We start from the raw sequence: 25,525 nt of genomic DNA on the forward strand, positions 1-25,525 counted from the left end.
CCAAGGTCCTTGGTTCCATCTAGGCCCTCCTTGATTCGAGTACGGGTCCTCTGCTTTCAGTAGTACGGGCCCATACTACCTTCCACATCTACCTGTACTTTCCTCAAGGATTGCTTCGACTTCGCCAAGTCCCTTTACCGATACCCTTTCCACTGACCTCATCCTAGGCTTCCCTAGGGCACTCTCCGACCTACCCTCCGCCATCAGCTGCATTAGGAGTCCCTATTATCTCCCCCTAACTAACTTGCAGATACTGTTACATATCCGCTCCTTAGTTAGTTGGAAATGGCCAGGACCCCCATAGCACAAAGCAAGCAGCATTCGTGCATCGAGTAACCAAACCAGGCATAACCTATACAGGCCATCCTACTGCTGACTAAACAGTCCTAGCATACAGCTCATACAACCGGCGTATAAGGCATCCTCCTAGATCCTTAGCCCTAACTAGCATGCAATTATCAGAATCATATATCAGGCACACAAGGCATCTTCCTAGATCCTTAGTCCTATTCTAGCATGCAATTCCGAATCAAACCATATAGCATAATATAACAAGTATGGGTATCTTGGGGAAACTTACTTGAGCCCGGCCGTCGCATGCATCACACACCTTGTTTTTCTTAAAACCCTTCCGTTTAGACTTTTAGAAAACCATTTTATTGTACAAATCTTTTAGCCCCTCAGTTTGAGTCCAGACACCCCCGAGGGTGTGTCTGAATCCCTCGAACCAGAGCTCTGATACCAACTTGTAACATCCCAAAATTCAAGCCCAAAAATTTCATTTTTGATTAATTAATTCATAAAACATTTATTAGAAAATATTGTATAAACACGTCATCTCAAAAAAACCAAGTATCATGTTTGAAACCCACAACATAAACAAATGTCATATCAGAGTACAATCCCAGAGAACACCATGCAGAAAATCATGTGTGTGTGTGATGCCATGCTACGCCGCCGGCTCCTTCCCCTTAGGCGAAGAGGTACCTGAAACCAAAACTGAAACCGTAAGCACAAAGCTTAGTGAGTTCCCCCATCATACCACATACCATACAATATCATCGGTATCTTTCAACCGGTAACCATTCATCGGTATCTTTCAACCGGTAATCATTCATCGGTATCTTTCAACCGGTAACCATTCATCGGTATCTTTCAACCGGTAACTGGGGACTATTCCACCCCCTACCACTAACATACAATACAAGATATAAGCATACAGTCAGGCATATCCGGGTACTGACCTACCCCTCGGTCCTAAGGACCACTATCAGGGAAACTATCCTTATCATGCACGTAACATATCATACAGATATAACTCATAACCAAACCAAGATAATTATCACAAAGACAATCATCTTCTAAATACTCCTCATTGGTGGGCCGGCATTGTGGCCGTAGACCCACCCCTACTGGAAGGTAACTCACCTCGTACAAGTGGCTGCTGATAATCTGTGCGGGAAACCTCCGTCCACTGCTGCTCCAGAAATCCTCCGGCTACAAACCCCATAAACACTCAGTTAGAAACTAATCTCTATACTTAGGGTAAAATGACCATTTACCCCCAACCAAGTCAAGTCAAAGTCAAAGTCAACTTCCAGTTGACCCGACTCGCCGAGTTGGGCCGTCAACTCGCCGAGTCCCTCACTCTCTACTCGTCCTCATCCGTGACCCTACTCGTCGAGTTGGGCCGTCAACTCGACGAGTTCTTCTCTCATTCGAACGCCCCATGAAAACTCATCCGACTCGCCGAGTTGATGAACAACTCGTCGAGTTGGCCTTTATCTGATGAACCAGATCTGTCCTCAACTCGCCGAGTTGATGAACAACTCGCCGAGTTCTAAGGAGATTGCCTTGGACTCGCCGAGTCCGTTCATGCACTCGCCGAGTCCCATGAACTTCCAGCACAATGGCTTAGTCCATAACGTTGGGTCACTCCCTGGGACCCCCTTAAAACCTTTCCACACTCAACTGGGTTCTTTTGACCCTCAACAGAAAGGGCAAAACCCTTAGACTCGCCGAGTCCAAGAATGGACTCGCCGACTCGGTCTCATCCCCTCACTAAAACTTCGATTTCAGATGAACAACACTTGACCAAATGATAGATCCCAACCCCTGGACTCGATCTAGCACGTAAAGTTACAAACTTTACGTGCATGCATGGGACATTAGAGCTTAAAAGGCTCTAAAATGGTTCTTTTGTTGCATGGGGCCTTCCTTGGGTGCAAAAGCAACCTAGATCTGACTTGTGACTCATAAAACGACATGATACAGAAGCCCAAACCCCCAACCATGTTTGCAAACATGGTTGGCCACCAAAAATGGCTTATAAAAGCCCTAAATCACCTCAAAGAGGGATCTAACAAATGAATGAGCAAGGTTCAGACTTTATACCTTCCAAAGACTGCAAATGATGAACCAAACTCGAATCCTTCAGTCCCCTCTTGATCCTTCTATGCTCTTCCTTCTTCCTTGAGGTCAAAACTCACAAGAATCACTCAAAAAGTCTTAGATCTTCTCAAAAACGGCTAGGGTTTGATATGAGGGGTTTCTGGAAGCATAAAGGGGCGATGGGGGCTGCATAAGGTTGTTTAAATAGGGTGCAAACCCTCAGATTAGGGTTTTTGTCCAGACAGAGGCTACTCGCCGAGTCCGGGACCCGACTCGGCGAGTCCGCGACTTAAACCCCGTGCCCCTTCCCGCTCCTACTCGGCGAGTCGAGCCTTTGACTCGCCGAGTCCAAGGCCAAACATGCGAAATACTCAAAGATTTAAATAAAAGAATACGTACCAAGAACCAAGTGCTACATTTGGCTTCTTGGTCGGCATTTCCTTCTTGCCCTTGGGATTCAGATTCTTGGCCTTGTGGGTTTGATTCTTGGCCTTCTGCGCATTCCAGTCACCATCGTCTGAACGTGACCTTGAGGGGTTTCTTTTGAAGTATCTCCCTCTTGGCGCGTTCTACCAGCCTTGTGCATAGTAGGGAACGTATGCGCGATTAGGACAATTTCTGGCAATGTGTCCAGGTGTTCCACAGTGAAAACATGTCTTTTTCTTCACTGTGAAGTTGTTTCTTCCTGCCCCTGGTGGCGTATCTTTGCCTTGTCTCTTATTGTTCCCACAAGCATAATTACAACAGGCACTCTGTTTCACTTGAATTGGTGGCCTATATTTCTCAACAGCAGGTTGATCAGAAGCAGCTGAGTTCGAAGCAACAGATTCAGAGTTCAAGGAGATGTTGGTTTGTTCAATGGTGTTCTCCTTGTTCTCATCCTCTGCTACTTTACCTGCACATGAAGTAGATGTGCTAGAAACAGGAACATCAGTATTTTCAAACAAATCATCAAATATGTCAAAAAAATTTAGTTCGGCAGGAGCAGATGCGGAAGTATCACAAAAAACATTGTCATTTTTAACATCAGAAATAAAAGGTTTTTCATTGGAAACAAAAACATCTGGTTCAGACTCAGTTTTGTTATCAGAAACAGATCCTTCAACTTCGTGCTTTGACTGATCTAAGGATTGATCTACAGGGGAAGTAGAAACGTTAGTACTTTCAACATTAATAAATCCTCCTGAAACAAAACCAGCTGGTTTGCCATAAACCATGAATGGTTCGTTGGCAATCTCCTCTTTAGACACAGGGTGATACTGATAATTATGATTGAAAGGAGGAGGCACTTTATCGTATCCTAAACCCTTTTGCTGGTTATTTTTAAATTGAAAACAATGGTCTATCATGTTCGCAACTACTTCGCTTGATACATCAAACCTTTTAAAATCAAAATTTGCAGTTTCAAATTGCCCTTTTAATGTATCAAGCTCAGTAATTAACTCAGCATTCTGTCTCTTGATATAATCATAATGTACACATTTGATACTGTAGTCTTCCTGAAGTTTCCTAAAGTCCTTTATTTTTGTTTCTAACTGGGCCTTTAGGGGTTTCTGTCCTTTCCTGAGTTGGTATCCTTCATATCTTAGGTCCTCAACATCTCTTTTTAATAAATCAATTTGTTCCCGAAGAAATTTAATCGTAGTTTCACAAGCTGGAGTACATGAAACTTCATTTATCGGAATGGATTCGGAACTCATTTTTTTTTTAAAAAATTCTTTGACTAAAAACTCAAAAGTTAACCTTAAAAGTCAAATTTAAAAAGTCAAACTTAAAAGTCAAACTTAAAAGTCAAACCGAAAATCTAAATTTGAAAATTTGAAGGTTAAACGAGAAAGTCAAAGGTCAAACTTGAAAGTCAAAGTCAATTTTTGAAGTCAAAAGTCAAAAATAAAAGTCAAAAATTAAAACCTAAAATTTTTGGAAGAAAAAGGAATTTAAAAATAAAAGAAATTGATTTTTGGGTTAAAAATGTAAAAAATTCGAAATTGGAACCGAGAAGGACGCCTTATGAATTAAATGTGAGAGGAGTGACATAAGGAATCAGCTAGTCGAGTTGGGTAACGCGCTGAGTTTATGAACCAGAGGTCCCGGGTTCGATACCCGGCACCCTCAATTTTGCTTCGATTTTTTTAGTAAAGTGCTGATGCGAGCTTCGGATATGCGAAGCCGAGATTGCGATGCGAGGACGAGATGTAATCCGAGGCGAGAACCGTAAGCTTCGACCGTACACGTGCAATGCGATGCTGACCGTGAACCACGGACCGAACACGTGACCGTGAACTTCGGACCGTAAGCTCGCACCGTAAACCTCGGAGGGCCGTAATCTCGGAACGCAAACTCCGGAAACCCTAGCTGCTGGCCGTAAACGCCGCCACCCCCTCGCTGGTTACGACCAAAAACAACGATTTTTGCCCCTTTTTGCTCCAAAACTCGATCAAAAACCCATTTTTATGAAAAACGCGAAGAACAAACCCCCCCTAATTTTCAGAGATCTATCCAAAAACGCAAAAATGTTTCAAAAATAAGATCAAATAAGCTCCAGATCTGACAAAATTGACTGATACAATCCAGGCTCTGATACCAATGGTAAGTCCCTAATCTGCTTGTGTATCAATCAGATCCAATCGATGGTGCGGAATCCCAATCAATTGGATGATGTCAGATCAAATAGAAGAGAAGGAGAAGAAGAAGATGATGAATCTTGAATGTATTGATTAGAATGAAGTTCCCTTACACAAGATTCACACACTTACACACACTAAAACTCCTCTCTTCTCTCTTGGCCGTACACTCCTTTTATGGTCATCAATCCCTCCTCAACCACCTAACACCTATATATATACTTGGGGAATATGGGCCATAAATGGGTTTACGGCCGTAAATGGGTTTACGGCCGTAAACACCCATTGGGCCGTAAATACAACTACAAAAATATATTACACGACCAAAAATTATAAATGCCTAGAAAAGTAAAGTATAAACCATATTTTTGACCCAACAATAAAGAAAATGCACGTGCAGGTGCACGACGCACACTGATAAAGGGACGTGGACCAGGTAGATTTTGACACGTGTCGCAAGGGCATATGAGCAACGTCATCTTAGAGGTGTGATACGCCTCTTGGAAAAGCACGGTGCACCCCCCTATGAGCATATATATTCGAGCATTTTCAAGCCATTTCACTCACATAATTCTCCCACGACTCTCCCATACTACCCCAAATCCTTAAAGCCCCACTTTTAGTTATTTTTGAGTGTTACTAGCAAGGCTCTGGAGCGTCTGAGATCCTGGAGAAATAAGTCTTTCGGTTTCGGAGTTCTTCCCATGAACTTTTCTAGTTCTCGCTAAAATCTTTGTAAGTTAAGCTACATTTATTTTATTTCAAGTGTAACTTATATTTATATTCATAGTCATTGTTATGAATTTATAAATACGATTTATCAGTTATTCCAAGTCATTATATTGATTGATCTACTTATGACGGTGATGTCTAGGCTAGATTTAGTGAGGTGTTTAAAGTCAGATTTCCAAATAGTATACTATGTATACCAAACGGACCCTACCTCCGATATGATCGTACATGGTTGATCCTTACTTGATAGATCTTGATGTAGACATTGGGTTTGTGTAGGAATCTGGACTATCATTAGTCACGAAGAATATTAGACTAAGACTTAATGATAATTAAACCTAGGTCATATCAAAGGAAAAGTCAAGGTGTTAGGCAAAGCGTTTTCGAATTCACGAGTTATCCACTTTTAACAAGTGAGTGCATAGTTACTTTCATCTTACACATAGATATGAAGTACTTAAATAATTAAATGATATGTATGCTTATTATATGTGATTATGATGTTCTATGCAAGATGATATAATATAAGATGATATTTATATGATTTCTACCGTATATGTATTTTTATACATATAATATTGGGTAATGATGGATGAAGAAAGATTATAGATGATAAGGGTGATGGGTTATGAGAGATAAAGTTGATGAATATAGGCCACAAATTTAAAATAATACTAGTGTACTAACAATGTAGTCATCTAACAGAGTATAAGTGACGACCTAGTCCACGACTTTAAATATTACCAGTGTACTAACGATGTAGAAATAGTACTAGTGTACTAACGATGTAGTCATCTAACATAGTATATGTGACGACCTAGGCCACAACTTTAAATAATACTACTATACTAACCATGTAGAAATAGTACTAGTGTACTAATGATGTAGCGATCTAACAGAGTATAGGTGACGACCACAAACTATTCAAGACAGTCACATGGGACACATGCAGGTTCATAAGCTGTAGGTGATAAACTACGTGTTCATTTGATGTAATCTACTTCCTACTAACATATATTGCGGAGAAATCCCTGAAACAGTATTGTCAGCAACGATGTTCATGATGATCCTTTGGATGGGTGCTTAGGGATGAATGTAGAAGAGAACAGGGATGGGTAATCGGGTTAATTGTTTGATAGATAATTAAACATATTAATTATATTATTGTGAGTTGAGAACCCTATGTACTCACCAGGTTTCCCAACCGCACCCACTCAGTTTCTTTGTATGACATGAAGCAATGCAAAAATAATGATGTCTGGATCTAAGGAGAGATACGAGGAGATGTAGGCCATAATATAATAATATGTTGTAAGGCATGCAATGACTATGTTTATGCTTATGTTTCTTGTATCAGTTATTGTTGGGTTTAAGCACTATAACACTCCTATGGTGCACATGCAACCCTAGATGCTTTGGATCTATGTTTTCTCTAATTATACATGCATTTTCAATTTTCCAAAGCATACATCCTAATTAGCATACAATGGAGGATATACAATACAAAACTCATAGTTAAATGAATACCTCTTGATGTAGTTGTAGTTCTTGGCCTTAAAAAGCTTTAGAACCTCAAGTGTGATGCCTCTAATGTTCCACAAACATCAAATGCAAGAGGAGGCTTGAGAGAATAAGCTAGTTAGCACAAAATCAATATCAAACTCTTAGAATGATAGGTGTCCCCAATTTTGGCTCTAGGGGATTCCTTTTATAGTGTAACAAATGCTAGGGTTACATCTTTGCAAACCCTAATGCACCATGACCTTTCATATTACTTAGGCTCCATGGGTTAAACCTTCATGGACTATCCATGGACTATCTCATTGGTTTAGTCCATCCAAATTAACCATGGATCATTGGCCCACACTATAAGAATCATTGATTTACTTAATCAGTCCCCGTATATTTAATTAGTCTCTTTTGATCACTAAATTAATTCCAAATTAATTTTTGATCAATACTAATTAAATAATATGATTTCTCAATTAATATATTATACTTATAATATATTAATAAATCACAAATAGCCTTATTCTCAAAAGTCCATCCTGTCAAATTGCACTGGTGAAGGCGACCCAAAAGGACCATGCTACAATCGGGTCAAGTACATCCCAGTTAAATTTATGGGCTTAGACACCTAATCCAACAGTCTCCCACTTGGATACGTCTAATAACTATAACTGCCAATGCCACTTCAGGATCTGATTAGCGATCGTAGCTTTCCAAAGCCGTTGTCGAACTCTGACCCATTCAGTGACGCGTCCTTTAGATAAGGGATCATATATTCCTCTATTCTCAAGATATCATGCGGGAAAATACATGGAACATAATCATACTTATTGTCCTGCACTTTGTTTCCCGATTTCCGATTATCTGACATAGAACATAACTGAACACATCAATTTAGTTTTGACCGGGCCGACCACATAAGTCAAAACAAAATCATCGAGGGGCCCAAGATATCGTTTTTAATCCTCTTAGGATAAAAGGAACAGATAAATTTGGAAATTATATGCTTGTACTAACTACTCATCAAATCATGCACAACGATACGTTTTATAACATCAAGTTACTGATGCATTTTCGTATCATCAATGCACAACCAACTCGTAGTCAACAACTCATATATCTTAGTTTGAAGACTATAAGATATTATCGTCTCACAATCACTCGTGATAAATTCCATGAAGTGATTCAGGTGAGCGTGGGTTTAATCCAATGCTCAAATCTTATTTCAGGAGCACTCGTGAATGGTGTAGCAAACTTTTGCTATGTCTAACGCGTTAGACAATATACAAGCCAACTCATGACAGTCTAGCCTCATAACCTACTTCCAAAGTATGATCGACTGTGGATAGTTTGAATAATCTTATTATTCTGGAAGTCAAAACATGCAAAGGTGAAACAATAGTAAATAATTGACACAAGTCAGTAACTTTACTTATAAATAAAACTCCTTTTATTCAATAATCAAATGTCAATTACAATTTAGATATTACAAGTTTCAAAACATTTATCTAATCACTAAAACTAATATCGTCCGTTAGCCCGATGCCCCTTGCATGCCGCAAGTGCTTAACCCTACTCAGTCCCTTCGTGAAGGGATCTGCTGGGTTGTCCTCTGACGATATCCTCTTCACAACGAGGTGTCCTTCTTCTACTTGATGTCTTATAAAGTGGTATTTTCTGTCGATATGCCTGGATCTACCATGATCTCTCGGTTCCTTGGTTAAGGCACCCGCGCATTCATTATCGCAGAAAATCTCCACAGGCTCCTTTATGGATGGCACAACTCCAAGGTCTCCGATGAAGTTCTTCAACCATATCGCCTCTTTTGATGCTTTGCTCGTGGCTATGTACTATGATTCACACGTTGAATTAGCCACAGTCTCCTACTTGGAACTTTTCCATGTTACTACTCCTCCATTTAGGGTAAATACCCAGCCCGACTGAGAGCACAAATTATCTCTGTCGGTCTGAAAATCGGCGTCACAATACCCTGTCACTCTCAAGTCATCACTCCCACCGAGGGTAAGGACCCATTCCTTAGTCCTCCGCAGGTACTTAAGAATGTTCTTAATTGCAGTCCAGTGAGCTCTACCATGATTCCCTTGATATCTGCTAACCTTGCTCAAAGCAAAGGCCACATCAGGGCGAGTACAAGTCATCGCATACATGATCGAGCCAACCGCGGAAGCATATGTTACTCGACTCAATTCCACTATCTCAGCCTCTATACTCGGACTCTGAGTCTTACTCAGTTTGGTATTGCTTTGGATAGGTAAGTCACCTTTCTTGGAGTTCTCCATGCTGAAACGCTTCAACACCTTGTCCAAGTAGGTACTTTGACTAAGTCTTATTAGTCTTTTACTCCTGTCTCTCATTATCCTTATCCCTAGAATATAGGCAGCTTCTCCAAGGTCCTTCATAGCGAAACACTTCCCAAGCCAGGACTTAACTTCCTGCAAGGTCGGGATATCGTTTCCTATGAGAAGTATGTCATCCACATACAACACCAGAAAGCTTACTATACTCCCACTAGCTTTGACATATACACGGGACTCATCCTCGCTTCTCGAAAATCCAAACTCTTTGACTTTCTCATCGAAACAAAGATTCCATCTGCGAGATGTTTGTTTCAATCCATAAATGGATTTCTCAAGCTTACACACTCTATTAGGGTACTTTGCATCGACAAAACCCTCTGGCTGACACATGTAAACATCTTCAGCCAACTTTCCATTAAGGAAAGCGGTTTTGACATCCATTTGCCATATTTCATAGTCATGAAATGCAACTATGGACAACATAACCCTTATAGATTTAATCTTCGCTACTGGTGAGAAGGTCTCATCATAGTCAAATCCCTGAGTTTGAGTAAAGCCCTTCGCAACCAGTCGCGCCTTATATGTGTGTAGTTTCCCATCCATGTCGGTCTTCTTCTTGAAGACCCATTTACACCTGACTGTCTTACGACCCGGTACATTGTCAACCAAGTTCCAAACTTGATTGTCATACATGGACTGAATCTCGTTGTCCATTGCCTCTTTCAATTTAGAATACTTGGGGCCTGCCATGGCTTCCTTGTAGTTAGATGGTTCATCCAATTTACCAGTGTGCTATCATTGATAAACGTATCACCTTCAATAGTAATATGAAAACCATAAAACTCAGGTGCCATCCTATCTCGAGAGGAACGTCGAATAGGTAATGACTCGTCAATAGGTTCAACAGGAGTTTCTTCCTCGGGTTGAGTGCCAGTGTATGAGTTTCCTTCATCACTTAACTCTTGAAGCTCTTCAAGGTCAATTTTCCTCCCACTGTCCTCTTGGCATATGAGCTCTCTCTCGAAAGACTCATATCCTCGCGACGAAGACAACATTGTCACTCGGTCTGTAGAAGAGATATCCAAATGATTTCTATGGATAGCCAATGAAAATACATCACTCACTACGAGGTTCGAGCTTGTGGTGAGTCTCGCGTCTCACGAAAGCCTCGCAGCCCCAAACCTTGATGTGATCTAACGAGGGAACCTTCCTTGTCCACATCTCGTGAGGTGTTGTGGCAACCTTTTTAGTAGGGACTAGATTAAGAATATGGGTGGCAGTCTCTAAGGCATACCCCCAGAATGAGATAGGTAACGAAGCTCGACTCATCATGGAACGAACCATATCCAACAAGGTTCGGTTGCGCCTCTTAGCCACACCATTCAACTGCGCTGTCCTAGGCGGCGTCAACTGTGAAACAATTCCACATTCCTTAAGATAGTCTAGGAACTCGATACTAAGATACTCTCCTCCTCGATCGGATCACATAATCTTTATCTTCCTGCCCAATTGATTCTCCATTTCCTGTTTAAACTCTTTGAACTTTTCAAAAGTTTCTGACTTAGGCTTGATTAAGTAAATATACCCATATCTACTATAATCATCAGTAAAAGTCACATAGAAGCGGTTAGCATCCCTTGTGGCGGTTCTAAAGGGTCCACACACATCTGTGTGTATGAGATCCAACAAACCTTCACCCCTTTCACAAGTACCAGTGAAGGGTGACTTGGTCATCTTCCCAAGTAAACAAGATTCGCAAGTGTCATCCAATTTCAAGTCGAATGACTCCAAGACTCAAGCCTTTTGGAGTTGGCCTATGCACTTCTTGTTGACATGTCCAAGACGACAATGCCACAAGCATGCCTTGTCCAAAACATTGGACGAATCAATATTCAACACATTATTTCCTAGGTTATCTACAACCATCACAGTTTCATATATACCATTACAAGGTAATGCATCAAAATAAAAGACACCATTATAATAAGCACTAATACCACCACTTTCATTATTAAAAGAAAAGGTAAAACCTTGTTTATACAAACTGTGAAAGGAAATAATATTTCTCGTCATATCTGACGAGTAACAACAATTATTCAAATCTAAATTTAACCCATTACTAAGCAATAAAGAGTAAACTCCAATCTTGGTCACATGCGACACTTTCCTATTCCCCATGAATAAGTTTATCTTCCCGTGCTCCGCATCCCTACTTTCTTTTAGTCCCTTCATATAAAAGCAAATGTGAATACCACGACCTGTATCAAGGACCCAAGAATTAGCATGTGATGAGTTATTAGACATAATAGTGTAAATACTTGCGAAGGTGGGCTTTATCTTCCCATCCTTAATATCCTGCAAGTATTTTGGGCAGCTTCATTTCCAGTGCCCTTTTTCATGACAATGGAAGCATGATGTGTGTGAAACAAACTAGTTTTAATCCTAACAAACTCAAATAAAAACAAACATACGCAGGCAGTGTACCTATCGATAACAGTTTAGTTCAAGCAAGTAGGGTATCGAACACAGGGAACGGTAACAGCTAAAATTAATACTAATATTATCTAAGTAAAACAATTAATAAAAGAGGGGGGTTCTCTAGTTTTGCAAGACTAGAAACTTAAACAATCAATTTAACACTCAAGCAAAGACAATTAACAACTAAGAAGAACAAGAAAGGACAACTAGATTCAATGATAAAAGAGACTTCTGTTAAGATTCAATTCACTTATTCCTATGGTTGATTTAATGGCAAGTGCAATGGATCAATATTTTAATGGTTACCGATTTCTAATGTGATTGGGTTCATGTTCACTATTACCGATCCTTTAGTAGACATATTAATTCAAACAGTGATCAAGTGATTAAACTAACAAGTTTTCTAGTGTTCAGTTCGTATCAAGTAAGACTTGTAATAATAGCTAATCAAATTTGTTCAATTCAATCAACTCATATGTGGTTGTTCATCACACATGCTCACACATTTATTTACATATTTTCTCGTTAACCCTAGTTTCATATTCACTATTCCTAGGCATACAATCTTGTATTCACAAAATTATATGAATCAAGTAATCAAGAAGATGTTCATGCAACTCAATAACTTACTTATTAACATAAAATATTTACATCAATACATAAGGATCTTTAACAAGCTTAACAAGATGAATAACCAAATCAATATTAATCCAACCACTCAATCAAACCATGTTCATAAGATTATCTCATCCAAACAGAAGTATAAAGCTTTTAGCTCATATCTATAGCAAGTAATAACCTAAACTCAAAATCTAACGATTCAAACATGGTTCAAAACAAAGATTAAGAAAAGAAGAATAATTAATTGCCTTTGATCTCTTCTAAATTGCCTCTTAGGTTGAAATCTCGAAAACTGAAGCTTCAAGAACCCTTCTGATCTTCACTAATCGCAGCTAGTCTCCAGAAAAAGTTAGGGTTTTGGGCATAGATGTTATCTATTTATAGTTTCCAAAAATCAACCCAACTCGTCGAGTTTTTAAGAATAACTCGATGAGTTTTTTCTACAATCCGCGTATGCAACGTGTACGGCAAGGCATCCTTGAATCGAGAATATTCTGACCAACTCGTCGAGTTGAGGGTCAACTCGTCGAGTTTCTTCATATTTCAGCCTTCTTTCAATCTCCAAGCTTCCAATTACTTAGTCCTCTTCCTTTTCACCCGAGCATGTCTTTTATTGCTGAAATTGAAATATTAAGCTAATTAAGTACCTTTTGTCCATAAAATGATATAAAAACAACATAAAGTATTAAGATAATGCATGAATTTTATAAATAAATATGCCCATATCAAAATACCCTACACTTGACTTTTGCTTGCCCCCAAGCAAAACTGAATTTTATCACACCAATATCATATAAGACAATCCCAATTGAACCCAACCATTATTCCAAGACCGCAACACATGCATTTGTGTCTAAAATTTTCCTAAGGACCACCCTCAATTCTAAATACTTACAATCCTCATAAACACTTGCCCACTTCTTTTGAACATTGATCATTTTATGCATCCCTCCGAATCCATCCCCAAAAAACTTTCTTAACCTCAAGACATTTTTGGTTAAATCCCCAAGCATACGTATGATAAAATAACCTAGAAAAGAAAATTACAATAAAAATAAATAACTTTATAACTTTTTTCCTTGAATCTTCAAGAATTAGCAGCTTTTCTTCTGTGTATTTCTTCTTTGTCTTCATAGCTTTGTAGATTCTTTCAAACATTTCATTACTTTTTTTTACTCACTTTTCCACTCAAAACTAAAAACCTAGAAAACATATGCTTAAGCAAGGGAATTTAACTTCATCCTTTATTGGTTAAAGGCATTAGTCTTATGTGCAATGACTACTTGAGCTTTCCTGGATACATTTCTGGTACACGATGCTAAACATGTTGCAATCCTCAAACTAAGCGAGATTGTGTTTTTGTCCCATGATTTCACTAGAATAAAGGGGGCCACAAATGCACTATAACGTATATTGGCTCAACTAAACATTTGGGTCTTCATAGAATCATCAAACACAATAATAGCATGGAACCCTAATTGCTCTACCAAAATTGTCTGAATTAACCCTAACAATTTTTTATGCAAAAAAAAAATTTTCAAACCAAGAATTCAAAGGATTCTAATTTTTTTTTTCACTAAATGTAATCAACCCCCTACCCCACACTTAAATTATGCAATGTCCTCATTGCATGTTATGCATGATAGAGAATATAAAGTAAAGAGAGAATTAGAACAAACTCCCCTGGGATAGTAGTTGCGAGGTTGAAATTCTTGTTTTGAGCTCCTACTTCAGCTGACTTTGGACATGGGAACAGCTTATCCACGCCTTGGGTGTCAAATCTCGTTGGTTATGCTCCAAAATATAGAGGAAAAAGATCTTGGAAATTCTCGGAAATTGATCTTTAATAGTATAGCCAATTGCCTTTGCCAAATTCAGTCAAATCACCAACTTGAAGGTAAAAGAAAGAGTAACTCGTCGAGTTTATAGATAACTTGCTGAGTTGAGTTGTTAAAGCTGGCACAGTCGGGTTTTTCGAAAGAACTCGTCGAGTTTATAGAAGGAACTCGACGAGTTTTCTTCACTGAGTGAACACAAATAACTCCAACTTCAGGTTCATTTCTGAATTTTTAGGAAATGATTGTAGCAATACTCCCCCTCATTTTTCTTTAGTAAAAGCACATCCTTTCAGCTATTTATTCACCGAACTTGTAAATAGACTCAATTATCTCATTCTTCTCGTTTTAGACTCGATTTCACATTATACTGCTCACGCTTTATTCTTTCATTCTATCCCTCACCCTATATTCTGAAAAGAACAAAAAAAACAAACACTAAGTAATAAAAGGAAAACATACCAATAAAATCCTAAATTACTTAAAGTTTAAACATCAACCACACAAATAAAAAGATAAACACACCAAACAAATGAAAAGAGTTTAAAACAAGCCAAACAAAATAAAAGATAAAGAAAGGATAGTTAGACTTCATCTTCACTCTCTTCTCCTCTTAGCCCACTTCCTCCGGCTCCACCTTGTCGCGTATTCCATCTCTTACTCCAACTTCTCACATATGGATAGTCGGGCTCATCATCCATCCTTGGAATGTTCAAATGATTCATCATATGGGCAAAATTTCTATGACCATAATTCATGCTTCGTGCCAATTCATCTTGGAATGCCCTTAGTTCAACATTATAAGGGTCCATGGGAAGTTCATCATGTATCGGGATGACGGGAGGATCTTCTTGCATGGGTTCTTGTCTTGGACGAACCCGCCTTCCCGGTTGTTCGGGTGTCACTACTTCATCAACACCGGGAATACCAAAATTGCCCCCGCCATAATCTTCAATAATTCTAGCCCTCCTATAAAGAAGAGGACTAAAAGCGGGTTGTGGCACCATTGTTAATTGATTCCCAACTCTCTCACCAAGGACTCCATATGACCTTGCTAATGTAGTCACGAACATTCCACCACATATTCTTGAAGTTGTTCTATCCTTTACCCCACTTTTTGCCAAGTACTTCGCTAAGCAATATGGAATGTTGCAAAACATGTTGGGTGTAAGAATGCACCATAGGAAAAAGACATCTCTGCTTGGTACTTTATCGGCATCCTTTCACATGTTTATGGAACTCGAAATAAAGCGGTGAATAAGGCGATGGATAGGCGACCAGATACTTGCCTCTTGAGCCGCGGATGGAATATAAACCCCATTGGCAATCGTGTTCCACCATCTCGCTGCATCTTCACCATTTGGAACATCCTTGTGACAATTTTCCAAAAATATCCCAAAAGCTTCTGTCATAGCCACATTTTGCTCGTATAAGCCCATTCGCCATGCTAATTCTGCCATACTGCACTCTCTAAACTCGCCCCCAAGCATAAAAGTGAGCACATTAGTGTCAAAGTAGTTATTGCCCCCACGGAATGTAACAGTAGAATAAAACTCCCAGCACAATTCTTGATACACAGGCTCTTGGAGTTGGAAAATTCGCCTCCAAGCATCACATGTAACCCTCACTTCATCTTGAATGAAAACCTTAGTAAGATAAGGATTCATCCCTCCCACTAATCCCCATTGTTCCAAACTTAGCCAATCTAACTCATTTGGCAAATAGAAGTCTTTCTTTTTCAGCTTTTCCAACTTTTTTCTCCATGCCACCAATGTTGCCTTTGAGCCAATTTGAGGGAAATCAAGCCAAGGAAAGCCCCTTTGCCCTCTTTGAGAACCTTGGTTCCTGCTTCTTGACATGATTCTGCAAAACCCAAGTCATAGCAAACCAAACAAACACAGAAAATGTTAAAAAAAATTAATAAAAAATAAAATTGTCACACAGCGGCATGAACTCGTCGAGTTCATGCACAACTCGGCGAGTTCCGTAACAGGTGCGAAAAATTATTCTCGGTTTCAATATATCGACCCATTTAACACAAAATTTCACTCAGGGGTTTGTCTAGGAGAGCAAAATAGGCAAGAATCCATAGATAAAACTAGCAAAAACATCCTAATTAAGTCAAAATCTAAACCCTAATGCTCATATGAAAACTCAAAAATCGGGTTATTTAAACGAATTGGGGCCATGCAACTACTCAAAATCGAAACTTTAACAAGAATGGTCATAAAAAAGATCTTACCTTTTGAAGAGATTTGAAGGAGAAATCACCAAATTGGAAGAACTTGCTTGGGAGGATTTTTTTTTTGGCCGGTTGAAGTGGGGGTGACGGCTGTGAGTGGGTTTACCTTTTTAGGGTAAAATCCCTAATTTACAGCAATTAATTTTTTTTCGATAATAAAACACAACCCGTCGAGTAGTGACCTGGAACTCGACGAGTTTTTGCCTCTGATTGAAAAAAAATTGTTTTCCTTGTGAAAATTATGCACCACCCCACACTTAACTTTGCTAGGCCTCTCAGCAATATTTTAAGTGAATTTGGAAGATAAATACTGAAAATCCTAATAGAACACACAAAAATAAAATCAAAGACTAAAAAGAAACAGAAAAAGAAAGCAAACTCAAATGTCGGGTTGCCTCCCGCAAGCGCTTCTTTTTGAGGAGTCTTTAGTTGGACTCCTTCCCGCCCTACGTTGTTGTGGTCTTCTCCAAGTCTAATCCTTCTTCAATTTCTGCTTCCTTGGGCAAGCCTTCTTCATATTTCTTAACCCTATGACCATTGACCTTGAAACTTATCCCATCTTTATTCCACAATTCAATTACCCCATATGGAAAAACATGCTTAATTGTGAAAGGTCCGGTCCAACGAGTGTGTAGTTTGCCCGGAAAAAGTTTAAGTCTTGAATTATATAAAAGAACTTTTTTCCCTTCTTTAAACTCCTTATTACCCTTCAATCTTGCATCATGCCATTTTTTGGTCTTGTCCTTATAAGTCAACGAGTTAGTGTAAGACTCGTTTATTAATTCCTCCAAGGCATTCATTTGCAAGAGTCGATTGGCACGCAACTCATTTGGATCAAAATTACATGTTTTCAAAGCCCAATAGGCCTTGTGCTCAAGTTCTACTGGAAAATGACAATTTTTCCATAAACTAATCTATAAGGTGTGGTTCCAATGGGTGCCTTGAATGTAGTCCTGAACGCCCAATGTGCATCATCTAACTTATCTGCCCAATCTTTCCGATGACTGCCCACCGACCTTTCTAGAATTCTCTTGAGCGTTCTATTCGTGATCTTAGTCTGCCCATTTGTTTGTGGATGATAAGGTGTTGAAAATCTATGGCGTACACCATATCTTTGCAATACCTTTGCTAATTGTTCATTAGCAAAGTGGGTTCCCCTATCACTTATCAAAGCTTTTGGTACTCCAAACCTAGAAAATAATTTCTTCAAAAATTTTACCACAACCCTTGCACCATTTGTTGGTAATTCCTGCGCTTCTGCCCACTTTGATACATAGTCCACCGCCACAAGTATGTCTTTGTGCCCCTTAGATGATGGGAATGACCCCATGAAATCTATACCCCACACATCAAAGACTTCACACACTTGGATGTTTCTTTGAGGCATTTCATTCCTTGCAGAAATATTTCCTGATCTTTGGCAAGCATCACACTCTCTCACATAGGTGGCAGCATCCTTGAAAACTGTTGGCCAATAGAATCCTGCATCAAACACCTTTTTAGCAGTGTATTGAACCCCATGATGTCCTCCTGCAGGTCCATTGTGGCAATGCTCTAGAATGTCACAGATTTCTTTGCCAAACACACACCTTCTAATGATCCCATCTGCACAACTCCTAAAAAGGTAGGGCTCATCCCAAAAATAATATTTCATCTCTGAAAAGAGTTTCTTTTTCTGCTGATGAGTGATCCTTTTTGGAAGAAAGTCTCCAGCCAAAAAGTTGGCAATGTCTGCATACCATGGTTCTTCTCCCTTGATCACCACTAAGTACTCTTCTGGAAAACTATCCCCAATACCCTTGTTGTCAGATGCATCCCTTTCTGGATTCTCTAATCTTGAAGATGGTCGGCCGCTACATTCTCCATTCCTTTCTTGTCCTTGATCTCGATGTCAAATTCTTGAAGTAACAACACCCACCAGATCAACCTAGGTTTCACATCCTACTTAGCAAACAAATATTTAATTGCAGAATGGTCAGTAAAAACAGTGGTCTTAGATAATATAAGATAAGGACGAAATTTATCAAAAGCATAGACCACGGCCAATAATTCTTTTTCAGTTGTGGTATAATTTTCTTGGGCCGGATTTAAGGTATTGCTTGCATAATAGATTGGTTGAAAATGTTTGTCAACCCTTTGACCAAGCACAACACCTAAGGCAAAATCACTTGCATCACACATTATTTCAAATGGTAAATTCTAATTCGGGGAGATAATGATCGGGGCGTTAGTTAATTTTTCTTTCAATATTTCAAAAGCATTTAGGCATTCTTTCGAAAAATTAAAAGGTGCATCTTTCAAAAGTAGTTGAGTTAAAGGTGGAGTTATTTTAGAAAAGTCTTTTATAAAACGACGGTAAAAACCCGCATGACCTAAAAAACTCCTAACGCCCTTCACATTGATTGGTGGAGGTAATTTAGCAATGGTATCAATTTTTGCCCGATCCACCTCAATCCCCGCTTTGGACACTTTATGGCCTAACACAATGCCTTCTTTTACCATGAAGTGAAACTTTTCCCAATTCAAAACTAAATTGGTTTTTTCACACCTAGCAAGCATCAAATCAAGGTTATAAAGACAATCATTAAAGGAAGAACCAAAAACAGAAAAATCATCCATGAATACTTCCATAAACCTCTCCACCATATCGTGGAATATCGCCGTCATGCATCGTTGAAAGGTGGCAGGCACATTGCATAACCCAAAAGGCATTCGTCGATATGCAAATGTTCCACTTGGACAAGTGAAAGTGGTCTTCTCTTGATCATTTGGGTCAATTGGGATTTGGAAGTAACCTGAAAATCCATCTAGAAAACAATAATAGCAATGGCTAGATAATCTCTCAAGCATTTGATCAATAAAAGGGAGAGGGAAGTGGTCTTTGCAAGTGGCATCGTTTAGCTTTCGATAATCGATGCACACTCGCCAACCAGTTACCGTTCGTGTAGGTATGAGCTCGTTCTTCTCATTCGTCACGACTGTCATCCTTCCTTTCTTTGGTACTACTTGAACAGGACTAACCCATGGACTATCAGAAATTGAATAAATGTTCCCAACATCCAAGAGCTTGACTACCTCCTTTTTTACCACTTCTTGCATGTTTGGGTTCAATCGCCTTTGATGTTGCACTACCGGCTTTGCTCCTTCTTCAAGATTGATTTTGTGAGAACAATAAGAAGGACTTATTCCTTTTATATTGGTGATTTTCCATGCGATGGAATTCTTCCTTTTCTTCAAAACTTTAACTAATTCTTCTTTTTCGGTTTGGGTAAGATCGGATGCAATAATAACAGGCTTTTGTTCGCCTTCTTCGAGAAATGCGTATTCTAAGTGTTCCGGCAATGTTTTCAGCTCCAATTTTGTGCTTTGTACATTAAACATGTCGAGTTCAGGTAGGGAACTCGGCGAGTTTAGGCCAAAAGTGGCGTCTGATCGCGATATTTCGTCACAACTCGTCTGAGTTATAGATAGAAACTCGTCGAGTTTTCTGTTTAGTGCTTCTAATTAGTTCTTCGTATTCGGATTCTTCAAGTAGTCTTTCTAGCTCCTTTTAAGTCTCTCTCAGCATCAAATTCATCTTCTGAAATGAAGATTTGTTCACCTGATTTGTCTTCTTGCCACTCTTCCAATAACTCTTCCAAGATATCCACCGAAAAAGCCGTATCATCACTAAACTCTGAATGTTTCATGGCTTGATCCATTCCAAAGGTAACCGAGTCTTCTCCCACCCGAAGGGTAAGCTTGGATTCTCGTATGTCAACTATGGCACTAGCGGTGTTCAAGAATGGTCTTCCAAGAATTATTGGTACTTGGTAATCCTCCTCCATATCTAGTACAATGAAATCCGCCGGGAAGACAAACTTATCGACTTTTACCAATAAATCTTCACATATGCCTCTCGGGAATGTCACCGTCTTATTTGCTAAGTGGATTGCCATTCGATCGGTCTTGGCTCTGGAAGGTTTAGTTTCTTAAAGAAAGAATATGGCATGAGTTTCACACTTGCCCCTGAATCGGCTAATACATAGCTAGTGGCTAAGTTTCCGAATTGGCAAGGTATTGTCAAGCTACCCGGGTCACCCATTTTCTTTGGCAATTTGTTCAACATTGCGGCTGAACAATTCTCATTTAGGACCACTTTGGATGCCTCCTCCATCTTCTTTCTATTTGTGAGAAGGTCCTTTAGGAACTTGGCATATTTGGGCATTTGTGCCACCGCCCCGATGAAAGGAATATTGATTTTCAAGGCCTTTATGTGCTCCAGGAACTTTTGGTAGTCTTCATTCTGCTTTTCTTGTCGAGCTCGGCCCGGAAATGGCAATGGTGGCTTATATGGCTTGACTGGCGTCTTATTTTTCTCATCAGGTAAGGAACTCGTCTAGTTTTTGTCAGGAACTCGACGAGTTTTTTCCACTGTATGTGATTCCGGGTTTTATTGGTCTTCTTCGTGTATTTCCTTAGGATCTTCACTTGGGATTGGGATCAGGGGCGTGACTATCTTCCCACTCCTTGTTGTCACAATGTTAATGTGTGCACCCTTCGGATTTTTCTCGGTATCGCTTGGAAGTCCGTCCGGTGGTCTTTCGTTGAATTGCTTGGCAAGTTGCCCATGTTGTTTTTCAATATTTAGTATTGAAGCTTGTTGATTCCGGAGTAGATATTGTTGATCCATAATCATTGCTTGGTGCTCCTTCATCATCTTTTGTTGATCTCTAATGGCCGCATCGGCATCGTCATGCCTTTTTTCGGAAGCATTAGCAAATCGGGCTAACATAGCTTCAAGATCCGTCTTCTTCTCTTGTACTGGTTCCTCTTTTTGATACAATCCGCGCGCCTTTTGCCTATATCTTTCCTCCTTTGCCTTCTTGTACTCATCGTAGAGAAGCCACTCCTTCTTGGGTTTTCGCCAATCATCATTAAATCTATCGCCACTTGAATAACAAACTTGCGCCTTTCGGTTGTCGTTCTCATCAAGGTCACAATCCTTAGTAAGATGGGGTCCACTACAATTGTCACAACCCACCCGAATGGCATGGATGGATTGGTCCATCTTTGTCATCCTACGATCCATACTTTCTAGCTTGGCCATCATTGCAGCCATATCATCGGAAACTGAGTTAACCATGCCTCTAGTGGTGTCGTTCCTTGGGTTATGATATTCTCTTGAATGTTTGGAGAACTCTTCCACTAATGTTTTAATAACGGCTGGTGGTTTCTTCATGAGAGGTCCTTGGGAATCGAGTAATTCCTAGTTGTGACTTTCACACCATCATAAAAGATGGAAACCTCTTGTTGCACGTTCAGGTCGTTTTGAGGGAAATTTCTTATCAAACCCTTGTATATCTCCCACGCCTCATAGAGTGATTCTCCTGGCATATGCTCAAAGTTGGCAATAGCTTTCTTCAATTTTGCTATCTTGGAAGGTGGACAAAACTGATCAATGAACTCTTCGCGCATCTTTTGCCATGTTGTAATGGATCCTGGGGGTAGGGATTTCAACCATTCCTTCGCGGCTCCTTTGAATGTAACTGGTAGCATCCGAAGTAAAACGGTATCTCGAGGCACGTTTGGCATGTGGAAATAGTCACCAATGTCCATGACTTCTTCAATATGCTTATAGGTATCTTCGTGATCCTTCCCATAGAATGGAATGTCTTTTAGTTGGGCGAGTATGTGACCCTTCAGCTCAAAGTTGGCATTAGCTGGGATTGTGGGTTGCACGAGTCCCGGCCCGGTACCATCTATTATGCGCTTCTTATAGTCCCCCATTGGTATATCAGCGATGTCGGCCATGTCGTCTTCTTGGTCGGAATTGCTTTCTTTACCAAACGTGGGTATGTCGGATTCGTAACCTTCTACCTTTTCGTCGTGGATTTTGTTGAGATTATTAGGCTCTTCGATTGTTTTGCCCCTCTTTTAGTGAATAATCGATTCCGGATCTTCCACGGGTGGCACTAGTGTGGAACTAGAGCCGCGGGTCATAAAAACCTGAAACAAAACAGAAAAACACGCGTAAAACGAACAAAAACGAAGAAGTAACGAAACTGAAAACGCGATGAACTCATCGAGTTCAGTAATAAACTCGACGAGTTTAACGCAAAAAGATGAAAACTAATGACGAAAATAAAAACTGAAAACAGGTAACTTTATGCAAGAAAAATATCACACAAAGGATCCATAACACTGACAAATAAAATATTAGAACCGTTCCCCGGCAACGGCACCAAAAACTTGATGTATGTGAAACAAACTAGGTTTAATCCTAACAAACTCAAATAAAAACAAACACACGCAGGCATTGTACCTATCGATAGAAGTTTAGTTCAAGCAAGTAGGGTATCGAACACAGGGAACGGTAACAGCTAAAATTAATACTAATATTATCTAAATAAAATAATTAATAAAAGAGGGGGGTTTTCTAGTTTTGCAAGACTATAAACTTAAACAATCAATTTAACACTCAAACAAAGACAATTAACAACTAAGAAGAACAAGAAAGGACAACTAGATTCAATGATAAAAGAGACTTTTGTTAAGATTCAATTCACTTATTCCTATGGTTGATTTTGTGGCAAGTGCAATGGATCAATATGTTAATGGTTACCGATTCTTAATGTGATTGGGTTCATGTTCACTATTATCAATCCTTTAGTAGACATATTAATTCAAACATTGATCAAGTGATTAAACTAACAAGTTTTCTAGTGTTCAGTTCGTATCAAGTAAGACTTGTAATAATAGCTAATCAAATTTGTTCAATTCAATCAACTCATATGTGGTTGTTCATCACACATGCTCACACATTTATTTACATATTTTCTCGTTAACCCTAGTTTCATATTCACTATTCCTAGGCATACAATCTTGTATTCACAAAATTATATGAATCAAGTAATCAAGAAGATGTTCATGCAACTCAATAACTTACTTATTAACATAAAATATTTACATCAATACATAAGGATCTTTAACAAGCTTAACAAGATGAATAACCAAATCAATATTAATCCAACCACTCAATCAAACCATGTTCATAAGATTATCTCATCCAAACAGAAGTATAAAGCTTTTAGCTCATATCTATAGCAAGTAATAACCTAAACTCAAAATCTAACGATTCAAACATGGTTCAAAACAAAGATTAAGAAAAGAAGAATAATTAATTGCCTTTGATCTCTTCTAAATTGCCTCTTAGGTTGAAATCTCGAAAACTGAAGCTTCAAGAACCCTTCTGATCTTCACTAATCGCAGCTAGTCTCCAGAAAAAGTTAGGGTTTTGGGCATAGATGTTATCTATTTATAGTTTCCAAAAATCAACCCAACTCGTCGAGTTTTTAAGAATAACTCGATGAGTTTTTTCTACAATCCGCGTATGCAACGTGTACGGCAAGGCATCCTTGAATCGAGAATATTCTGACCAACTCGTCGAGTTGAGGGTCAACTCGTCGAGTTTCTTCATATTTCAGCCTTCTTTCAATCTCCAAGCTTCCAATTACTTAGTCCTCTTCCTTTTTCACTCGAGCATGTCTTTTATTGCTGAAATTGAAATATTAAGCTAATTAAGTACCTTTTGTCCATAAAATGATATAAAAACAACATAAAGTATTAAGATAATGCATGAATTTTATAACTAAATATGCCCATATCAAAGCACTCTGCATCCTTTGGATTGGTAGAGGGATTAGTAGAATCAGCTTTGGTCCCACTAGAAGAGGATCCATCAAGAGACTTTCCGTTGTAGCTCTTAGAAGGAGCCTTCCTCTTCATCCCTTTCCCATGTCCGATTGCCAGAAGAGGGGCAACAATACTAGGAGTAGGTACAACCGAATTGCCTTTCAAGTTGCTTTCTGCAGTTCTTAGAAGGCCTTGAAGCTTGCTAAGAGTGACCTCCTCCTTGTTCATATGATAGGTCATACATAACTGATCATAACAAGAAGGTAACGAGTATAGGATGATGTTAATGGCCAACTCTTTATCAAAGTTCACATTCAACTTAAGTAAGTGGTCCACTAATCTCTACATCTTCTGCAAGTGGGTCGTGATGGACTCTCCATCCTTCATTTTGGTTGTGATCATGGAGGAAATGATCTCATACCTTTCCTATCGAGAACTTTGATGGCACCTTTACATCAAATCTTGGTGCATTTCGTAGGGCCAGAAGTCCTCATAGGACTTTTGAAGCGCAGCAGTCATGCTAGCGATCATTATACATTCCCTCTCATGAACCCTGTATTCTTCGATTTGTTTGGGAGTAGCAGTTTGCTCATCAATCTCCTTCAACTCTTTATCAAGGACATATTCTTTGTCCTCATATCAAGGGGACATACGAATGTTTCTTATCCAATCGTTAAAGTTTGACCCATCGAAGATAGTTATCCCAACCAAATTCATGAGGGAGAATGAGCTAGAAGGGTTTGAGCCTGAAGCTTTTTTGGAATAAACATCTGAAAAGGAAAAGAACAAAGTTTATATTAGATGAGAATCCTTAATATAACACCCAAATGAAATATTATGGCTAGGACCCAACACAATGTTTTACAATTCGGAAGAGGAATGTCGTAATCCAACTGTAAAATATTTGAAGGTAGTTAAATGAAGATTTACCAATTTCCACCATGAAAAATGAAATTGATTATTAAGTTTTAATTGGATTGAAATTCCTAGATTCTTTTGAGATTCATTGAACTTTTCAATGGCATGTTTAAATCTCAATTGTGCCCTTCAAGTTTGTGACTGGGATGCCGAGGATCACAAACAAGGTGTGAATAACCATGC

General features: G+C 39.2%; 1 protein-coding gene and 1 non-coding gene across 2 annotated transcripts; one reads left to right on the forward strand and one right to left on the reverse strand.

The window, feature by feature from the left end:
- Positions 1 to 20,277: 20,277 nt before the first annotated feature.
- On the reverse strand, positions 20,278 to 20,688 carry LOC145109816 (uncharacterized). Its single transcript, XM_079046965.1, has one exon. The coding sequence runs from the start codon at positions 20,686 to 20,688 to the stop codon at positions 20,278 to 20,280; it is 411 nt and encodes a 136-aa protein (XP_078903091.1).
- A 1,364-nt stretch (positions 20,689 to 22,052) lies between these two features.
- Positions 22,053 to 22,159, forward strand: LOC145110484 (small nucleolar RNA R71). Its single transcript, XR_013709863.1, has one exon. It is a non-coding gene; the product is annotated as a small nucleolar RNA R71 (small nucleolar RNA).
- Positions 22,160 to 25,525: the final 3,366 nt, after the last annotated feature.

Source organism: Lactuca virosa, chromosome 4 (assembly GCF_052849685.1).
Source record: "Lactuca virosa cultivar CGN04683 chromosome 4, Lactuca_virosa_CGN04683_v6, whole genome shotgun sequence".
NCBI classification, from domain to species: domain Eukaryota; kingdom Viridiplantae; phylum Streptophyta; class Magnoliopsida; order Asterales; family Asteraceae; genus Lactuca; species Lactuca virosa.